This window comes from Perca fluviatilis, chromosome 5 (genome assembly GCF_010015445.1).
Source record: "Perca fluviatilis chromosome 5, GENO_Pfluv_1.0, whole genome shotgun sequence".
Classification (NCBI taxonomy): Eukaryota; Metazoa; Chordata; class Actinopteri; order Perciformes; family Percidae; genus Perca; species Perca fluviatilis.
The window spans coordinates 29,612,339-29,631,782 of NC_053116.1; the positions used below are offsets into that span (position 1 = coordinate 29,612,339).

General features: G+C 40.3%; 1 protein-coding gene across 8 annotated transcripts in view; it reads right to left on the reverse strand.

The window, feature by feature from the left end:
* ttll10 (tubulin tyrosine ligase-like family, member 10) overlaps positions 1 to 19,444 on the reverse strand; it is a 40,457-nt gene that overhangs the window by 2,430 nt on the left and 18,583 nt on the right. The window contains exons 1-10 of one of the 8 annotated variants that reach the window (XM_039800607.1): positions 9,952 to 10,432; positions 6,486 to 6,676; positions 5,293 to 5,671; positions 4,977 to 5,130; positions 4,557 to 4,675; positions 4,200 to 4,320; positions 3,191 to 3,276; positions 1,769 to 1,952; positions 1,496 to 1,667; positions 610 to 750 (exon numbers count right to left, since the gene is read on the reverse strand). In XM_039800607.1, coding sequence (XP_039656541.1) covers positions 610 to 750; positions 1,496 to 1,667; positions 1,769 to 1,952; positions 3,191 to 3,276; positions 4,200 to 4,320; positions 4,557 to 4,675; positions 4,977 to 5,130; positions 5,293 to 5,581 — 1,266 coding nt within the window. In that variant the 5' untranslated portion in view covers positions 5,582 to 5,671; positions 6,486 to 6,676; positions 9,952 to 10,432. The other 7 variants (XM_039800609.1, XM_039800608.1, XM_039800613.1 and 4 more) reach the window with 7 other exon arrangements.

The window sequence follows — 19,444 nt, forward strand, 5'->3', positions numbered from 1 at the left end:
TTTATTTTTCTGCTCTTTTTAAATGACTTGATCGTTACTTTAGTCATGATTGGCTTCGTGTTGAAACAATTTAGCTGCATTCATAGATTTTTGGTGGCAGCAGGACAACATTTAAAAAATATTTATGTTCATTTGTAAATTGGTGGCAAGCATGCACAGCTGACTTTAATTTTTAATGTTAGGTGGGTTCCTTTTACAAGCCCTTAAGTTTTTTTTTCATACCACCATTTTCTTATGTTATTGCATATTTAATTTTTTTCTTTTTCTTTTTATATGCAAAAATAAAGAACTAAAGAAAATATTTGTGATACAATAACAGGTTTGTTTTAAACCAAACACATTGTTGTTTTGTTTCACTATCACACACTGAAGGTTGGAGGTTTCAATCTAACAGGTCCAACCTGAAAAAGATAAAAATGTGTACATTGTGGCGTTTGTTGTACTAGAAACAGCACATGTGATATTTCATTTTAGTAATAACATGATGTATCCTCAAACCGGAATGAGGTCACCCAAGCCTAAACGCAATCTCAATTAGCTGCAAGCGCCAACAACCATCATTATAATGGTAATTGGTCCCAGAGAGCAACAACACACAGCAGCACTCACTGCAAAGGCGCCCAGCACCCAATCCCTGGGCAGACCCTTGGCAACCCGAAATCTGTCGTTGACGTAGGTGTTGAAGCTCTCCATGGACCACACAGTGTCCTCCTTTAGCTGGCTGTACAGAGGGTTCTTCTTCTGCATATACTGGAGACAGACAGCAGGGGGACCAGAGACACATGAAGCAGTCAGCAGTAGCAGAGAGACAGTTAGTGGCACACAGCTAATGCTTGATCTATTCAACCTCTCTGGAAGTAATGCAAATGTCTCTCTACTATTATCATAAATGGTTTTGCCATTTTTAATTTGTGTTAATTGGGAGTTCATGTGACAGCTTAAATAGTTAACATGAAATACTCTCCTGTGAAAGTCAAACCCAGAGTATAAAAATCTGTGATGAGCTGGTGAATGAATGCCTTTAAACTCCAAAAATGAACAGTGATTTCAGTCCAGTTCCCAGTTCTTCTTTTTATTTAATGCAGGCATATTGGTAATTGACAGCGTTTGTTGATTGTTCAGTTTTTCAGTGCAAATAATTATCACCCAGCAGCTGCAAAGAAGGGGGTAGCTTCCTAAGTTTGATTTGAAAGATATCTACTTGATTTGTGTAACTCAGACTGATGAAGTCTTGTATTAGCTTCAGGTACATGTTGCAGTACATTTATAGTATACATGTCAGTATATTTTTCCACAGCTTTCACATTGAACGCTCATTTGAAAGTGATCTTTTTAAGGCCATGTATGAACAGTTTAGGAGGAGTGATAACAACAAGCAAAATGGGGTAAATGACTACTGTTTTAAAAGCAGACTTAAAAGTTTTGAACCAAGAAAACTTTGATCTGCCAGTTAACCCTGGGTATTTGGGCAGTCTGTATGGGGTGTGAGGTGTACCTGATTGGTCAGGTGGGCAGAGAGGTTGTTGGAGCTGGGGTCATAAAGGTCGCAGGTCAGTCGCACATAACCGTGGCGAAAGAAGACCATGTAAGGTGAAGTGCAAGCAATCAGAAGGTAAGAGCGCACATCAAACTTTTTCCCTCTCAGGAGCAGTGGACTCTGGATGTAACTGAGGGAAAAAAAAAAAAAGTCAGTTTACATTTGTCAATATGTGACAAAATGTATCATAATATTGATTTATCAATCCAATTGTTAGGTATGTTCACCCACTGTTGGACAATGCGAGCCTGAGGCTGCCGGCGGTGCATCTTCCTGGCCTGACGGTCCTCCGTGTGCTTCAGCTTCAGTCTGAAGGCAGCTACGTCCTCCTGGCTCTTCAGCAGAAAGATCCCTCTGCCCTGGTTCAGACCCGTGGGCTTACAGATCCACATGTGACTCTCATTGTTGCTCACACCTGGTAACAGTCGTAAACTTACTGTACATCAGGTAAATCAACAAACGTATGACATATAAAGATAGATCTGTCCTGTTCTACTGTGTATTGTTTCTTTTGTTGCTTTCAGACCTACAGTATGTTAAGGCATTTCTTTCTGTTGTTATTCTGTTATATATTACCTTCTTTATTCTATGAATGCCAATGACTGCTGTGTCTGAAATCACTCCATATTTGCGGAAAGTACACCATGCATTTTCCACCATTTTATTTGAGTTTATGACGGCTAGTTACTTTGAATGTGAACATTCAGATTATATAAATAGATCAGCCCATAAAATATGCTGCATTAAACTACCCAACAGTGTACAGTATAAAGTAGTTCAAAGTAACTTCAACTCAAGCACCTACAACATTAAAATGCTGCTTACATGTTGATGCATCAGTAATAATAATCAAACAATTTAATGTAGCACTTTTACCAATCTTATTCTACTGTATAATAGGTACTTTTACTTTTGCAGCTATACTTTCGAGTGTGGGATTGTACATGGGGTTTTCTCACTTTGAGGTGTTGCAGCTTTAACTAAGTCTTAATAATTATTCTCCTATTATTGTGTTCTGATGTGCTCTCGTCTTCTTTTCCACGAATTCATCTGTCACCCAGAGATTTAACCAGCTGTCTGTGTCTCTCTCCTGTTTACTTTGTGATAACCATGTTTGTCATAACGCGCACACGACTTATCATAATGCTGTGTGTCTGTATTACTACAAACAATACAGAAACCATGAGATTCTTTCATCTCCAGTCCTTAAAATTAATGTTTTTTAGGTGTAATATTAAAAGTATTTTATTTGTCTCAGCCCTGTCCTGTGCTGCAGCCGCTCTACATCCAGATCCTGTTGATTGTTTCTCCGTGTTTGTGTCTCAGCCCTGCCCTAAGACTCATCTCTATGGCAACAGCATGTTCCCCTGGTGATTTAATCAGGGCCTTATGGGAGGTGAAGTGCATTATTTTCCAACATCCTCAACCTCTTGATTAAACAATCACTAAGGCAACTGTTGTCTTAACACTGCCAAGCACAAACTAGTGTCTTTCTTTTCATTATTGGATGTATGACAGGTCAAGTTGGATTAATCTTATTTCAAACTGGAGTCTTCCTAATAAACACAAATCTAGTTGAACCAGTGTCATGTTGTTGCATGTAGGCCTAGTACTACTGTACTATAGGTAAATGTAGGTGCTTGGATATTTTACCCTCCTGCTGGGCAAAGAAAGCCTCCCTCTCTTCACTCACATCCATGCGGAAGGTAGTGGGAATAAACTCTTCCATTTTCAGCCTCCTGTGAAAAACAACACAACAAGGATGAAGCCCTAATGAATCTCTGTCTTCTCAGCTGTTTCAACTTGCCTGCATATTGAAAATCAAAACTCCCTGGGAAAGTTCCTTTAGATCACATTATGTTTAAATAACATGTCATGGAGAACCATACCTGTTTTTTTTAAATTAATCATACTCTAAATTACTGGATTCTTACATCCAGTGTATCCCTGAGGCCTAACAAACATGTTTAGAGCATTTTTCATGTATTTTGAATACTACATTCTTTCCATCCATGTTTGCTAGCTTGCGGTCTTCTTCTCTACCATTGCTGGGGCATTGCTACATTTTTATGGCACTTTACAGCCACCAGCTGTCAGTTCATGGAATAGTATGAAACCTTTAACAAGAACGTGTACCGATGTGAGCATGTACATATTTGCCCTATATGTGTGCATGACATCCACACATGCACCCACTTGTAAAAACATAGTACAATGAGTGGTACAGGCGGTTACTATTAGATTGTACTGTATGGTTAAATGGTTTGTCTGAACTTTGTACAACTTATTCCGTAAAAGGAATTCTTTGATATTTAAGACTTATTTCTCTTTCACGTGTTGATTAAAAGAATCGGGTTTGTTAAACGTGTTTCACTGTATTCATTTACTATCAATAATTAACCACTGAAATAGTTTATATAACTGACACACATCATGCTCAATTCAAGGCTTGCGAGATAGGAGGCCTGCTTTCTGATGATGCCATTTGGCTGTGTTTATTAAACAGTGTCGCAGTCTGATATGTCTTTCAATCAGTATTTGCAGAGCTGGGCCTCTATTGAACCTTCATGATGGCACCAAATTGTTGCCAGGAGGTTTGAGACACAAAAATACATACATCGGTAAAGGAAAACACTAGCTGTCTGCTTTTAATACAAACTACCTCAATCCTCGACCGTGGTGGACTTTGCTGCTGACTCGCTCATATTCCCGCAGACTGCTGAGAAGGCCGATCTTAGTGGTGAGCACCTTGTTGTTGGGAATCTGGTACACTAACTGTTCACCTGGGAAAAACACATGATTTAAGTTTTCTTTGTGTGAATGGAAGGCAATACAACCTTTTCCTACTAAAAGCAAAATGAGAACAGAAATGAAACATTTATATTTTGAAATACATATTTCCAATTTTCCAATTTTCTATGTCATTTTCCTAGGACAGGTTACATTGTTATATGTTTTTACAGTTTATAGTAAGATACAGCATTCAGATTATGTCTTGTAAATGAATATAGTATTGGACCTGCTCTGAAGTTACAGTAGTTGGCTGGTGATTTGGTCTCACACCACTTGAGTTTGAAATCCTCCCGCTGCTTATTGTAAATCCTCTTCCATCCTCTGCTCTCACAGTAACCGCTCACTCTAAAGGAAAAGTCCCAAAGGAAATCAATCACACTTCTGCTTTAATCACATAAAAAATCCAGAGGTCAGGGGTCACATGTAATCCCTAATAAGGGGCCCATAACAGAATATACAGCAGGAGAATAATCTTTTCTACTAGGATGAAAGCAAATCTTTCCTTAGAAGTCATCACTTTTCTTAAGCTTTTTATTTTAAAATTAAACAACTTCACTTACAATGTGATCAATTTTTTTTTAAATACCTACAATCCAACACATTATTGATACCCCTCATGTCCTTTATTTCATATTTCTCTACTTACATTTCAGCCCCATTGGCTCCTCCAAAGAAGTAGAAAGGCCCAGGTCCCCGGGGCTCCTCTACCTGCCGCTGCCTGTTCCTATCTGGGCAGGAGCAGGTCGACAAGCCCCTGGGGGCGGACTTTCGGAGGAATTGCTCCACCAGGCCCGCACCTGCTAATTTTACATACACACAGAAATCATACAAGCACACTGTCACATAAGCTCTGTCACATGCATGTAAATTGTTTTGATTAACTGTATTTTGTTATGCTGCAATAAAGGATAAACATACTGGAAAAAAATAACATTTGACATCCCACTTTCCCCTCCACACACCTGACCCTCTATCCTGGCTTTCCTGCTTGACAGTCAAGTGGGGAAACCTGTCTCTCTTTTTCTGTGTCTCCACCCTCTGGACCTGCTCCAGTCCACCTTCTGATGTCACTTCCCGCATGCCACTATGGTCAGGTGATGAAGGCTGTTCTCCTGGCTCCTCCTGCCTCAGTTTTCCTACAGGCTGGTTGTCCACACAGGGAACCTCCACTTCCTTCTTCACCACTTCTGCCCCTTGTTGCTCCTCTGCCTGGCCTTCACTGTAGGACTCCACCCAGAACTCAGATGACATGACCTTGTGCTGGTGCAGATCGCTGGTGATGACTAAAAATGTTCCAAAATGGGAGGGCAGGTGGACCCTTTTCTGCTGTGCAGTGACACCCTAGTCAGAAATGGAGACCAGGAATGAGATGTTTTTTTTTTTTTTATTGTGAGTCAGAGCGCTGAAGATTTGGTGTATTTGGTGTATTTGGAAGATGAAAGGAAAAGAAGAAGAGAACCAGATTGGCCTTCATTAATAGTAATGTACTGTACTGTATGGTCACATGATATTATTTTCATTAGCCACACTAACATCATGGCTCTAGGGTTGGCTATGTCAGTCTGTTGGTTGGTCGGTCCACCACTTTGGTTCCAACAAAGAAGTATCTCAACAACTATTGGATGGGTTGAAATGCCATGAAATGTTTTAGAGGCATTCATGGTGACCCCGTGATCTTTTGTCTAACTCCACCAGTTCAAACTTTGCACTTGACCATCACTTTGGTCCATAGATATTTATAGTTCTCAGAATGGTGGTCCCTCTCCTCTAGCAACACCATCAGACTCGAATGTCAAACTCTCACAATCTAAATCTGCTATGAAATTTGCACCTTCATGGTCACATTGTAATTTAATGACCCTATTACCTTTCGTCTGGCACCACCATCGCAACAAACCTTAAATGTTAAGGCTCACTACTAATAAAAGTCTCAATAATAGTTTTGTTTGGTTTACAGTAATGAACATTTCATCTTCTAAGGGTTAAGACTTTTAGCCTTGTTTTTGTCTGTAGTTGAAAATGCAATATCACATTTGGCAAACCTGACAAAATAAAGTGTAAAGAAAATGTGCTATCTCGAAATAAATGTGGTATTTTGTATTAGAAGACAGGAGCTAACCTTATTGTAGTTACAGTTAGAAGCAAAAGGGGTTACCTGCGACTCCTCAGACACAAGGAAAGCCAGACTCCATGAAAACCTACTCAGCCTGTTCTTCTGCCATGTGCGCTCAACCTTGTAGTCCAACGGCAAGACCCAGACACACAACAAACCTGCACACTGAAGTTAGTTGGCAGTTAAGCCAACTGAAATCAGCCGTAGTCTTTTAAACCTGCAAGTAAGCAACCCTGCAAGACAAATGTAAACAATCACTGGTTACTCTGGTAATGGGACCCTTAGCAACAGTTGCCACTTGACTGAATCTTACAACAGCAGCTCAAGACAAACTAACTACTCAAGATTATGTATCCCACACCTACCCTACCTCTAAGTTTAGCTTCATTCAATATTAACTGCCTGTAAGCCTCTGTTGTGTGAACCCTAGGTAACACGAGAGCAATGTCAATCAAAATGGATTTGCCAGTTTTCCAGGGTATTATATCCTGACACCAAAGGTAAAATATTGTTTACAGTCTCAGTGACATACAAAGTATTTATTCTGTTAGTTTATTTTTTTATTCATTTAAAATTGTATTCATTTTATACTGGTTGACTGTTTCTTAAGCTGCCCCATATCTACAGTAAGCTACATTTTACATACTTAAAAAAAAAAATCCACGCTAATTATCCACGCTAACTAGAAAAATTATGTTTTTTTTAGATTCTGTGAGTCTGGTGTAGTAGTGGATACAATAATGAATTATTAGTACCAAATATCAGGATGATTTCCACATTCAAACCTTTTAGATACGGAATAACTTGAGCTTTAAGTTAACCTGAGCACTTGATTAAACCTAAATCCTCCAGACATTATTTTATTGTGAACATCAACCTATTCCAACATGAATTAATCCATCTGAGTCATTGTTGTAAATGGTTTTATTGCAGACATTATCATGAATCATATAGTCTAGAGCCAAATGCAGTGGCAGGTATGCAGTTGGGCAACATAGTATTTGTCTGCTCGCATGGCAAATCACCTTTCTATCTCAGTGATTTGACTCAGGAGGAAACACCCAGGCCCAGCCACGGTTGGCAATTATGCATAATCTGCTCTCTTCCTCCCCACAGTCTGATAATTGACAAGGGTGGGTGCCTCTTAGACCCAGCATCCATGCAACCATATAATTACACGTAGAGTAGGGTAACCACCAGGAGTGATGCGTACACCTAACACCTGTAGATTAAGCATGCATTCACACCTAGCAGAGCGTATTTAAAGTATTTTAAACATATTTAGAGCAGGTCTGTCAAACTCTGCAGTTTTACAACAGATGACAACTTAACTGAGCCACTAATGAAATGAGTTTCCACGTTTCATATCAAAGAAATGCAAATTGTCCGTATCATCACACCTCATATTAAATTTACAAGATGGAAGCAATAGTCACCAGACATTCACATCAGTTCAGTCATTTACACACATTGCAAAAGAGAGAACTGCTTGGCAATGATGAGAGTCCAGTCTGGCAATGATGCAAGTCCACCCACAGCACCCCAGTTATTAGAAGCAGGCCTCCCATATTCCTGTTTAACAGAGCTTTGTGTGGAGCCAGTATCAGCCACACCTTGATAAAGAGCTGCCATCTGATAGACACACTGTGCAAAGTGCTGCGTAGGTGGACAAAGAGAACAGGCTTGTTTTACAGCCCTGTCGCCTCATGGTTCACCATCTGCCAAGAGGCTGTGTGCATGTGTGTGTATATGAGAATGTGTATTTGTGTGGCTAATCTGTATGTTCCCTTTTTGTATTACATACTTCATGATTAATAACTTTACTATTTTTGTTTGACCTCCGTATGTCAGTCGAACAGTGTGGGCCAAAGTGTGACACTTTTTTACTTTACCTTACCTTACCTTAACTGAACTTTCGTTTTGTTTTGTTTTTTGAGTTTCTGCAGGTGGTGCTCCTCTCATTGTGTGTTTATCCATGGCAGCTACCACTGTTCATGCTAACAAGCCAGTTATTCTCCTATTTACTCCAAACAAACCAGAAATAGACAACATCACTACATTCACTCCTCCAACTTCCCAAGAAAAAACTGCATTGACCCAAACAGGGTAATGTGCTCTATCAGAGAAAGAAAATATATACTGAGTTATATAAAAATCGTTATATGAAAAGTATGTGTGTGTGTGTGTGTGTGTGTGTGTGTGTGTGTGTGTGTGTGTGTGTGTGTGTGTGTGTGTGTGTGTGTGTGTGTGTGTGTGTGTGTGTGTGTGTGTGTGTGTGTGTGTGTGTGTGTGTGTGTGTGTGTCTCAAGGCGGTTGCACCATAAAGTGTGTGTCTTTGGAGACTCGCCCATTCCCATGTCATCTCAACTGCCTCCTGTACCAGGACGTGCTCAGCAATTACAGGGATGCAGCCTGCAGCAATGGTGTCCCTACACAACCCATTATTTGGAGGGATTCTCATTGTCAAGGTGTTACAGTGGAAGTAATGGAGTTAAGTTTCAATGTAAAGAAAGGCTTGTCTCAATAGGGTCTTTCTCTCTCCTGCTATTCATGATTTCCTTACAGAGTTACACCGAGAAAGCAGAGGGGGCAGTATTAGTGGGGGGCGACATTTTGTTCCCAGGGTCTGTATTCGCTCATTCCCACTGCTAACAAATGCAAGATGGAGACACAAAGACATCAAATTTCACCAAGAGTGACTTTATCATGGAAAATGTACAAATAATATGCAAATTTCTGTCCCCAGATAAACAGTTGTTTCGAGACAGATATGTAAAAATTTTTAATGAAATACATGTGGTGTCTTTATTGCCTTTATAAGTCTGTTAGTCAGGTGTGTATGCTTATTACTCCATAATGAGGTGTCTGTTTTGCTTGACTACGTCCACAGGCTTCAAATCTGACTACTGTTGTGGGTTTACAGTTGTGACAATTTTAGATTCACTTTTGCAGTGATTAGTCATCAAAAAATTGCTACCAAGTAGCTTAACATTGGGAGAAGATGTGGTTTATGTGGTATACATAATATAAACCTCACTGATATGGCTCTTAAGCCTTGTGTTGACTTAGAGTCACAGTGACCCATTTAAAATTTTTGTTTTATATCAGAAAATATGGGACGTAGAAATAAGCGCTGAAAATGTGTAAAAGAAAAAAGTAACAATTTAAAACGTTGGAAAAAGCAAAAACAAACGGCGTCAAAAACATTGGAAAAAAAGTGTTTTTTTCAAGGTTGACGGGAAGACAACACAAGGGTTAAGACGGCATGTACTCCATGCAGCTTTGGTATTTCACACTATCATCATAAGGTGATGAAGGTGGAGAAATGCTGCAACAGTCCCACCCAGCTGAGCCTCTGTGGTCACTCCAAATGCAGAGAAAACACGTGATTCGTACTGATGGCAACCTCCTGGATTAACGTCATTCAGTATGTTGGTTACACCCTCTAAAGTTATGAAAAAACACACACAAGGAATACCACTTGATTTTTAAGTGGAAAATGACTCACCGATAGCAGACTCTGGCAAGAACACAACAGAATAGAAAGAGTTGGTGAAGGAAGAGATGCTCCCAGCCTAAAAATACACCAACTAACAAGAAAGTGCTTGATACAACAAGTGTGGGGGCCCCTTCAATGGTCAGTACTTTAGAAATCAGTCAAGTCAGTCAGGTGAAATCAATCAACATATTAGTACAGAGTTGGGAAGGAAGGTAGTATTACTGACACAAATGGTTAGGCATTTAAACTACTGGATGTCTTCGGTCAGTGTTTATCTGGCAGGATATTTCCATAGGTCTCAGTTGATAGGATATGAGCACCAGTAATATATCATGGTGCTTCAATTTAAAAAGAAATAAACTTGTAATAACCCACACATTTCTGAATTTTCAGCTCTATCATCAATTCATGCATAATGAAAATCATTAATTCATCCATGCATTCTTTATCTGTCAGTTGCAGGCATTGACATTTCTGTGCTTTGGTTTCTGAGTTTAACAGAGTACCTGAGTACTCAACTACTGTGGAGATTTACCAGCAGTTCAAAGAAATGGCAGCCAACTCTGCAGAAATACCTGTTCAAAATTAGGTCAGGAGGTTATTAGAAATATACTGGTAGCAGTGCTAATGCATCAAATGTTCCTGGGTTTGTACATTAGCTAAGATTCAGTATTTCAGCACGCCAGTGTCTCATAACAACACAAAGCTAAAACACCAAGTTTACCAAAAAAGGCTTAAATAAAAAACACATTTGACAGGACACGTCTAATCAAGTGGTTGTTTTGCATGATTGCTAGATAAAGCTTAAAGGAATACGCCGACTTATTGGGAATTTAGCTTATTCACCGTAACCCTCAGAGTAAGACAAGTCGATACATACCCTTCTCATCTCCGTGCGTGCTGTAACGCTGTCTGACGGCTCCAGCATTAGCTTAGCCCAGCACAGATCCTGCAGGTAACTGGTTCCAACTAGCCTACTGCTCCGAATTGTGACAAAAGTGACAAAATAACGCCAACATGTTCCTATTTACATGTTGTGATTTGTAGAGTCACAGCGTGTACAAAAAAAACAACGTAACATGAGACACAGCCATCTTCTATCTGTAAACAAACCGGGAACTATATTCTCAGACAGGCTTGCTGCGAGCATATCACTCCGCCCAAGTACTATATTCTTCCGCCTTAGAATATAGTTCCCGGTTTGTTTACGATTAGAAGATGGCTGTGTCCTCATGTTACGTTGTTTTTTGTACACGCTGTGACTCTACAAATCACAACATGTAAATAGGAACATGTTGGCGTTATTTTGTCACTTATTCGGAGCAGTAGGATTACTGGAACCATTCACCTGCCTGTTCTGTGATGGGCTGATGCCGCTGGAGACGTCAGACAGCTTTACAGCACGCACGGAGATGAGAAGGGTACTGTATGTATCGACTTGTCAAACTCTGGGGGTTACGGTGAATAAGCTAAATTCCCAATAAGTCGGCGTGTTCCTTTAAGTAAAGCAACTATTAGCTTAAGTAGCTTATTACATGTTAAAGGGTTATCTTGATGAGTTTCAACCCAAATCCTTTCTCTTGATTAGGAGGAGCACATTTTAAAATCTAACATAAAACTTACCAACAGCAAACAACCAACACTCTTCATGTGGTTTGAGAGGGTCAGTTGAAAAAGAAAAATCCCTGTATTAGCTCTGCTAGCAAACTAGCCACAACTAAACAAGCTAACATTAGCCGCAGTAAATAGCAAAGAAACATACATTGCATTGATAGTTTTTCTTTTAAATACTTATATATATTTTAAACCACTTTAAAATAAAATAAAATAACATCAGTAGCAACCTGTAACAAAATAATAGCTCTCTTTTAAAATAAATAAATAATATGAAATAATGTTCTAAATGTGACCTCTTCTGTGATAGAAAATACAGCTTCAACAAAATATCTCTTATACATTTTCAATGTAATAAGATAAATAATAAAGACTGAAACATATGTGCCAGCTTTGCACACGGTGCACTCCACCTCCCACTTGTCCGGTCCTGACTGGGACTGTACGGGGGACATTTGCACTAGTCTTGTTTTATGGTTGTGCGCAGGCTCCACGCAGAGCTTTCTCCGTAGCCTACGTAAGTGGCCTGATGTTTATACTTTTGCGCTGGTGTGTGCGTCGAGCCGGCATGTGTGTGTGTGTGTGTGTGTGTGTGTGTGTGTGTGTGTGTGTGTGTGTGTGTGTGTGTGTGTGGAGTGGGTGATAGAGCAAGGGAGAAGTGAGAGTGACGGCGAGCGAGTATGACTCTAGAGTCATAGTGAGAGAAACAAAGTGTCTCCTCTGTGTTTTCTGACCACGTGGGAAATCTTTAGCAGGACATGCTTCGGCATTTTGTGTGCAATGCTGCTCCGCTGTCTGCTCTGGTCTGCTCTGGTCCCTGTCTCACCGTGTTAGTCCAAAAAGTGCCACAGAACACACCAAAAAGACGCGACGAGACGTAATACATCTCTATAACAACAGGCGGCGCTAATCTGTATTGTTGCCCAGGAAATGAAAACCGGCTGATGGGTTTGTTTTCTCCGGAAATTCAAAGCCAGACTGTCATGATGATACGATACATCCGAGGCTGTATGCTGTCAAGCCTGTAGCATGGATGAGAAATAAAGCCATGGATGTATTAACAGACGCTCTGTTCACAACACTGCAGGCTAACCTACTAGCTAGCTAGCTAGTAGCACGACATAATAATTACATCTCCTTGGTTGTCTAAATACATCCATCGTTTATTTAGCTAAGCATGTAAACGATCGTGAACAACGAAAACACAATGTTTAACGTTAGTGAATATTTTAAACAATGAACCGGCAAATTCATGTTCGCTACGTTTACCGATGTAGAGACGCGAGAGAGAAGCTCATGAACGCGCATGTTGCTACCGGTTGCTACGACAACACAAACAAATTGTTGCTAGTGCGCATGTCCATCGTGACGTCATGGGCCAAGAATGCGGAAGAGCCAAGCTCCATGTTGTATTAATCAAGGGGGTAAGCTTTGCTTCAGAACTCGAACCTCTGATGGCGCCATTTTGTTGCTACAAAGGTATCACCTCCCGTTAGTATTCCACTGACCGCCAATTTTTTTTTACGTCACTTGACTGCGAATAACTAATAGTCTAATAGTCTGAAGCGTTTAAAGACTCTATTTGTCCATTGTTTAGTTCTAAAGAAACACAACAACGTATAAAAGGCTCCATTACCTTGTACCTCACGTTATGGCTCCGTAGCAGACGTTTTTATAAAAATCGATTGTGTCATAACCAAGCGACTTACTGTCGCACAGTAGAGGAATTACCGTATAGTACAGGAGAAGCTCGCAGGCAGTTTGGACTTACGTTAGCTGTTTAGGTTTAATTACTAATGTTAATTAGCATGTTAGTTAGCCTGTGCTTATGTTATCTCCTTACATATACCTATGCTCTCCGTCTCTGTAAGATTGGAAATGATTGAGATTTCTCTTGGCACAGCTACCAGAAGACTTTCAGACACGTTGCTCACGTCACATTTACGTTGTCTCTCTCAGTTGGAGGCTGCGCAGTAAAGCAAGAGATCTCCGGAAAAGTGCTTCTAATAGCCTTCACTGGTCTCCGTCCAGAGCAACGGGCTCTGTTGGTCCATTATATATATGTCAATGGTATTAATGCGCTTTTGAGCACTCTCATTGGAACGTACGGGGCTTCCCGCCGAACACTGTATCCAGTTCTCTTAATACATCCATGGTTACAACTGGGTAGTTTCTGTCACCTGAGGATATGTTTGTATATGAGCTGCTACTGCATTATTTGTTGTGGTCATGGTTGGCAAAATAAGCTGGTGTAGCTAGCTGCTAACTGTTGCTAGTAAGCAACTTTCATCGTTTTTGAATGACACCACAAGTCACAGAATTTTTCCTGCACCTGTACCCAACTTGGGTTAGACATGGACACTACTTTGTTTTTCATGCCTTACCAAGAGCACAACATTTAGCAATTGTTAAATTGTTGTTGCTATGTTCAGTGTTGTGTTAGCATGCTAACATAGCTCATTTTCCCTTTTGACAAGTAAACTTAGGTAAACACACCCATTTTCAATGTTTAGGGAGCAACTTTTGGCAGGAAAACATTGTGGTGATATATATCTAAAAAATACAGTAGGCTATAATTTACAATGCATGCTAGATGAGGAAAAGCTTGATAATACTAGATGCAGGGCCTGAATTTCTGTGTGTGATTGTGAGTATTGCGCATAATTTTAGCGATTCTCACTACTCTAGCAATTATAATGCGGGAAATTCCCACACAAAGTTACAGCGATGTCTCATACTGTTCAGACAGCATTAGCACCAGTGCGGAATCATGAGCGGAATGCACAACAACTGCCTGGAAGCACTGCATTGACGCACACATGAAAACATGAATGGATCACTGGCTGACGGCTAATGTACATCCACATGTGTGGAACCCGTTCAAAAAGGCTGACAACAGCAGAGGCAGACTGCCATCTGGAATACCAAACATTATCTAGGTAAGTAAAAAAGTGGCATCCGGCTAAATTTGCCAGGTTTGTATAGGGTGTGATAATTACATCCCTTTTTTTTTAATCGACCAGCTTTATTGCACTTCATTCCACTCGCATAATACCACATCAGACCACTTTTTCTAAGAATAGGGGTAGTGGGTGGAGTGTGTAAGACTTTAAGTTGAGCCACATGTACGAGAGTAGGCCTTTTCTTTTGCATTGAAAGTAATAAAGAAGTTCAGGGTATCCCCAGAACAGTTGTTAGTCATGGTGGCAAGAGTCCATCTGGGGCCAGTCACAGCATGATGGCAGCATTAATATAGAGCCAGATAGTTTCTGTGATAACAGAATCATGGATGGAATTGCTAAATTGAGAATTTAAAAAACCATAAGACAGATTTCATGGGGCTCTGCATGAAGTCAATGCAGACATAGGTCATATGTGCCCCCGGGCGGAGCGGCGATATAGAAACCCATCTAAAACTGCTGCAAAAGAACCGTAAAACAGTAAGATCATACTTCACGTAGGTGGTAATGGTGTAAATCGGAATCACTAAAATGAATGTTGAGTACTTTGTGCATACGCAAAGACAATGTCGGACTCAGTAGTTTTGACCCCTGCCAAACCTGACCAATGATGAAATGTACAGCCGTCGTCTTCCACGCTGGTTGTCGGGTGGTGCCCAGCTAATGATGTGGGCTATGTGAATAATGGAGGGGTCTGGGAAAGCCTGGTGATTGAGAGAGACGGCATTCATCCCACCTGGGACGGTGAGCCTCATATCAAAAATCTGAACGAGTTTATCAGACATAAACCATGACAACCCAAGTTTGATATTAGTAATAGAGGTGCAGTGCTAGCCCTGTGCTTCCGTAGGAGCAGGCCACTCATGGTCTAATAAGCACGGTGTCTGTCCCGCTCAGATCGGTTAAATAAAGGTAAAAAAAATGCGCTATACTTAACAACCTAATTGGATTAAAATACTGCAATAGAACAAAATAGGAAAATAGATGTGGACTATTAAATATTAGAGTCAAAGCAGTATGGTAAACGAGTTGATATAGACAATAAAATTGATTTATTTTGTTTACTACTGCTGGGCCATGAAGACTATGAGTTAAATGAGCCACTCCCAGCCATATTATACTCAAACTAGAGGAAGAGGGGAGTTGCAATCTTGTGCAAGCCGCTAATTACTCTAAACCTAAATAATTATAACTCATTTGAAAGTGTTAATAACATAAAATGAAAAATACACAATTATATTGTTGTTATTTACAGGCCCAGGATTCTGAATTTTATCTGAATTCCAGAGTTTTATCATGTTTAGCCTTAAATCAACCAAGTATTTGTAGGTGATTTTAATATCCATGTGGACGTTGACAATGACAGCTAGTACTGTTTCAACTCATTACGGTTCAATCGTGTAGAGTAAGCGACTGTTTTAACCACACGACCTTGTGCTATATGGTATTGAAATGAGGTTAATAATATTGCAGAATTGGTATTATCATTTTTAATACTAATTTTACTACCTTTATATTAAATAATAACCAACCACTTATACAGTTATAGAATAAAAAATCAAATAGTTTTAAATAACATTATGTTAACACTCAAATTGATGATTGTAGAGTATTAAATGCACGTATGATCCTTTTGCACTGTCGGTGCTGCCAGTGTCATGGGCTGCATGTAAAAAATTTTTAACATAGACGCTCTATTTCTTAGTTCAGTATAGTGCTCATTGGTTACTTACTATTGTCGGACTTGTGTCCCACTGCCTGGGTTTACTATGATCTCCCCTTTCTATCAGATTTGGAAGGGGTTGTAATAGTATGTTTTCTACATACGTTTTTTGTCATCATACCACTGTTTACTAATTTAACTTGAAAGTTTGTTCCATTCTTGTATAGTGTGTTTTACATTGCCCTTACACGATTATTGCCTGTGGTGGTATCTCTTTTGTGTTTTAGGGCCGGTCTCCCGCGTTGTATAATGAAGAAGACAGTGAGGTTGGTGTACCTAGCAGATAGGCTTCAGTTATCTCTCAGACCAGCGATCTGGGTCGGGGCAGAAACTGTCACCTCATTCAAGATCTTAACTCTCCTATTTGTAATAGTAGGAGTGAGAGTTGCGTGTTCACCTACTCCACTGCTTCTCTTCATAATTGTTAGATTAATATACATACAAAGTAGGACAGGCCAGCCAAGCCAGATCCAGGGAGAGTTCTAAGCCCAAAAGCTACCTCTCCTTATGACCTGTCTCTCTTAGTTACCTGTTATAGTTTGTTATAGTCCTAGACTGCCGGGGGACTTCCTTCCTTTGACACACTGAGCTGCTCTCTCCCCCTTTCTATTACTGTTTCTATTACTGTTACTAACTATACATTTGTGTGCAGCCCGTCCAGAATGCTTGTTACTATCCTAGTTCTGGGAGTTTATCCGTTTATGCTTTTTCCAGCGTATTTCCTTGGGGAACGCACAAGACCTGTTTGCAGCTGTCGCGTCTGCTGCATTCTGCTGAGCTCAGGGCCCTAATGTCATGCTGCGTTGTACCCTGCAGCTTCCCTAATCCAGTACTGTTCATTATTAATGTGATACTATGCCACTGTTATCACACCCCAACCCTGTAGACACCTACCAAGGCCTGGGTGGCGAGTTTCTTCCAGGAGTTTTCTCGCCACTGTCGCACTGCTTGCTCTTGGGGATTACTGGAATGGGTGTGTTTGTATTATAGGTGTCTCTCTATGTAAAGTTCGAATTAAGTTAAAGCTAACTGGAGATTTGAAAAAATGACTACGTCTAAGTTTCCAACCGAGCCGCCCCACTGAAACTAGTTTAAAAAACTTAAAAATACATTCAGTTTTTTTTGCCCAGTGGCTTAGGCCTGGTGGGGAGCAACGTAGGTCCGATGGGCCACAAGGCTTGCAATACAATGGGGGAAACCCTGAAGTGGATTCAATGATAATCTGTCTGAATGTATCTGAAGATTGCCAAATATATTCTGATCTTCAAGACTTACATTTCTAATACTGTAAGTGTGCTGTGTCTTGACATTGAGGCTCTCATGTTCCAAGCAGTGAAGTGATTAAAGGTCCCATGGCATGAAAATTTCACTTTATGAGGTTTGTAACATTAATGTGAGTTCCCCCAGCCTGCCTATGTTCCCCCAGTGGCTAGAAATGGCGATAGGTATAAACCGAGCCCTGGGTATCCTGCTCTGCTTTGAGAAAATGAAAGCTCAGATGGGCCAATCTGGAATCTTCCCTTTATGACGTCATAAGGGGAAAGGTTACCTCCCCTTTCTCTGCTTTGCCCACCCAGATAATTTGGCCCACCCATGAGAAAGAGAGAGACATCATGGCTTGCAAACAAGCAAAGTGGCAGCTGGTCAAGGCCACACCCCCACACTCCACCTTGCCCACTCTCTCTCCTCCTCAATAGCATTTAAAGCTACAGACACAGAAATGGCACATTCTAAGGAAAGCTCATTCTGGGACTGGCTCGTAGTGGTTGTAATTCTGCACCAAGGCTGAATTTCGGGAAAGAGACTTCAGATACTGTATTAGGGGACCACTGGGGCCTATATAAAAGCATCCAAAGAGCACCATGTCATGGGACCTTAAAGTATTTTGGCAGAACTGGTGTTTCATTGTTTAATAAAAGTGTTGCAGCATGTACTGTAAGTATAATACAGGACACAGATTGCAGTAGATAAACCTACCTTCATCTTGACTAAGGCATTGGTCCGGGGGCTGTGGATACCCACCGGGTCATAAATAGTCAGAATGAGGAGCTATCCGTGGAAAGCTAATCTCAAAGGCATGAATAAAATCTACCTTAAATGTGGCAATGCTTCTGCTGTAACCTATAATCAGTTCCACTCATTTATGCCTGACTGTTAAAGGAGTTCCTTGTATGAGTGTGTGACAGCTCCTCAGAATTATTGTACGTCAGCAGGAATGTCACGTCATTTAGCCTCTGTTGTGCTCCTGTTTTTCCCAGTATCAAGCTCAGCTAAGTGAATTTAGCCTCCTCATCCACAGCCGGTAGTAGTGCAGGAATCTGGTCTTACTGCACCAAGCATGCACAGACCAGCACAGGAATGTAATTCAGTAGCGTGACGTCACCAAGGGGGGAAGTAAATACTTACAGTTACCTCCTCCTTACTGTACAGTAGAGTGGTTATTTTAACTGACACATTTTTAGCTTTTGTTAAAATTCCATGATGTGCTGTATATCAAGTGTTAGTATTAAAGCTATAGTTCGTAGTTTCTGTCTCCCCATGAGGAATTGTAAGTAATGACAACAATTCTGTCGGTGCATCCGCATGACACAAGCCTTCACCCAATAACGCGCAAAACGCACTTCACCCTCACCCCTCATCCACACAGTTGCTACATAGCCAAGGAGAACACGGAGGATTAAAAAAACATGATGAACTCTTCAGAAGAGGTAATTATCTTTACTCGAGTTTCTGCATGCGAAAGTCACCAAACGGCACCAGTTTCTGAACATAGCCATACTGAGAAATACAGAGAGTTGTGTGGAGCTGATACTCTTAATTAATTAATCAATTCATTTGGCAATTGCTTGAATGTAACGGACGTTCATTAGCATAAAAAAGTGACGCACTAAAGCTTTAACACTACTGAATAATGTGATATTTTATTTATTTACTTTTTTATCACAGATTATATAAATTCATACCTTTTAGAATTTAGAGAAATAATTATGTCTCTGTTCTATTTAAATGTCCCAGTAAGCCATGATAGTGTGACATTGAGCCAGCATGAACAATACCAGGGCCCTGAGACTAAATTAAGCCTTCATTAATGTTATTATCTAATGTGTGTTTTTCCAAGTGACATGGCAAAATATCTTCTGTAAAAAAGGCCTTTAAAGCACTAACACACCTGTGTACATTGGCAATATATTACTGACCTAAGAGC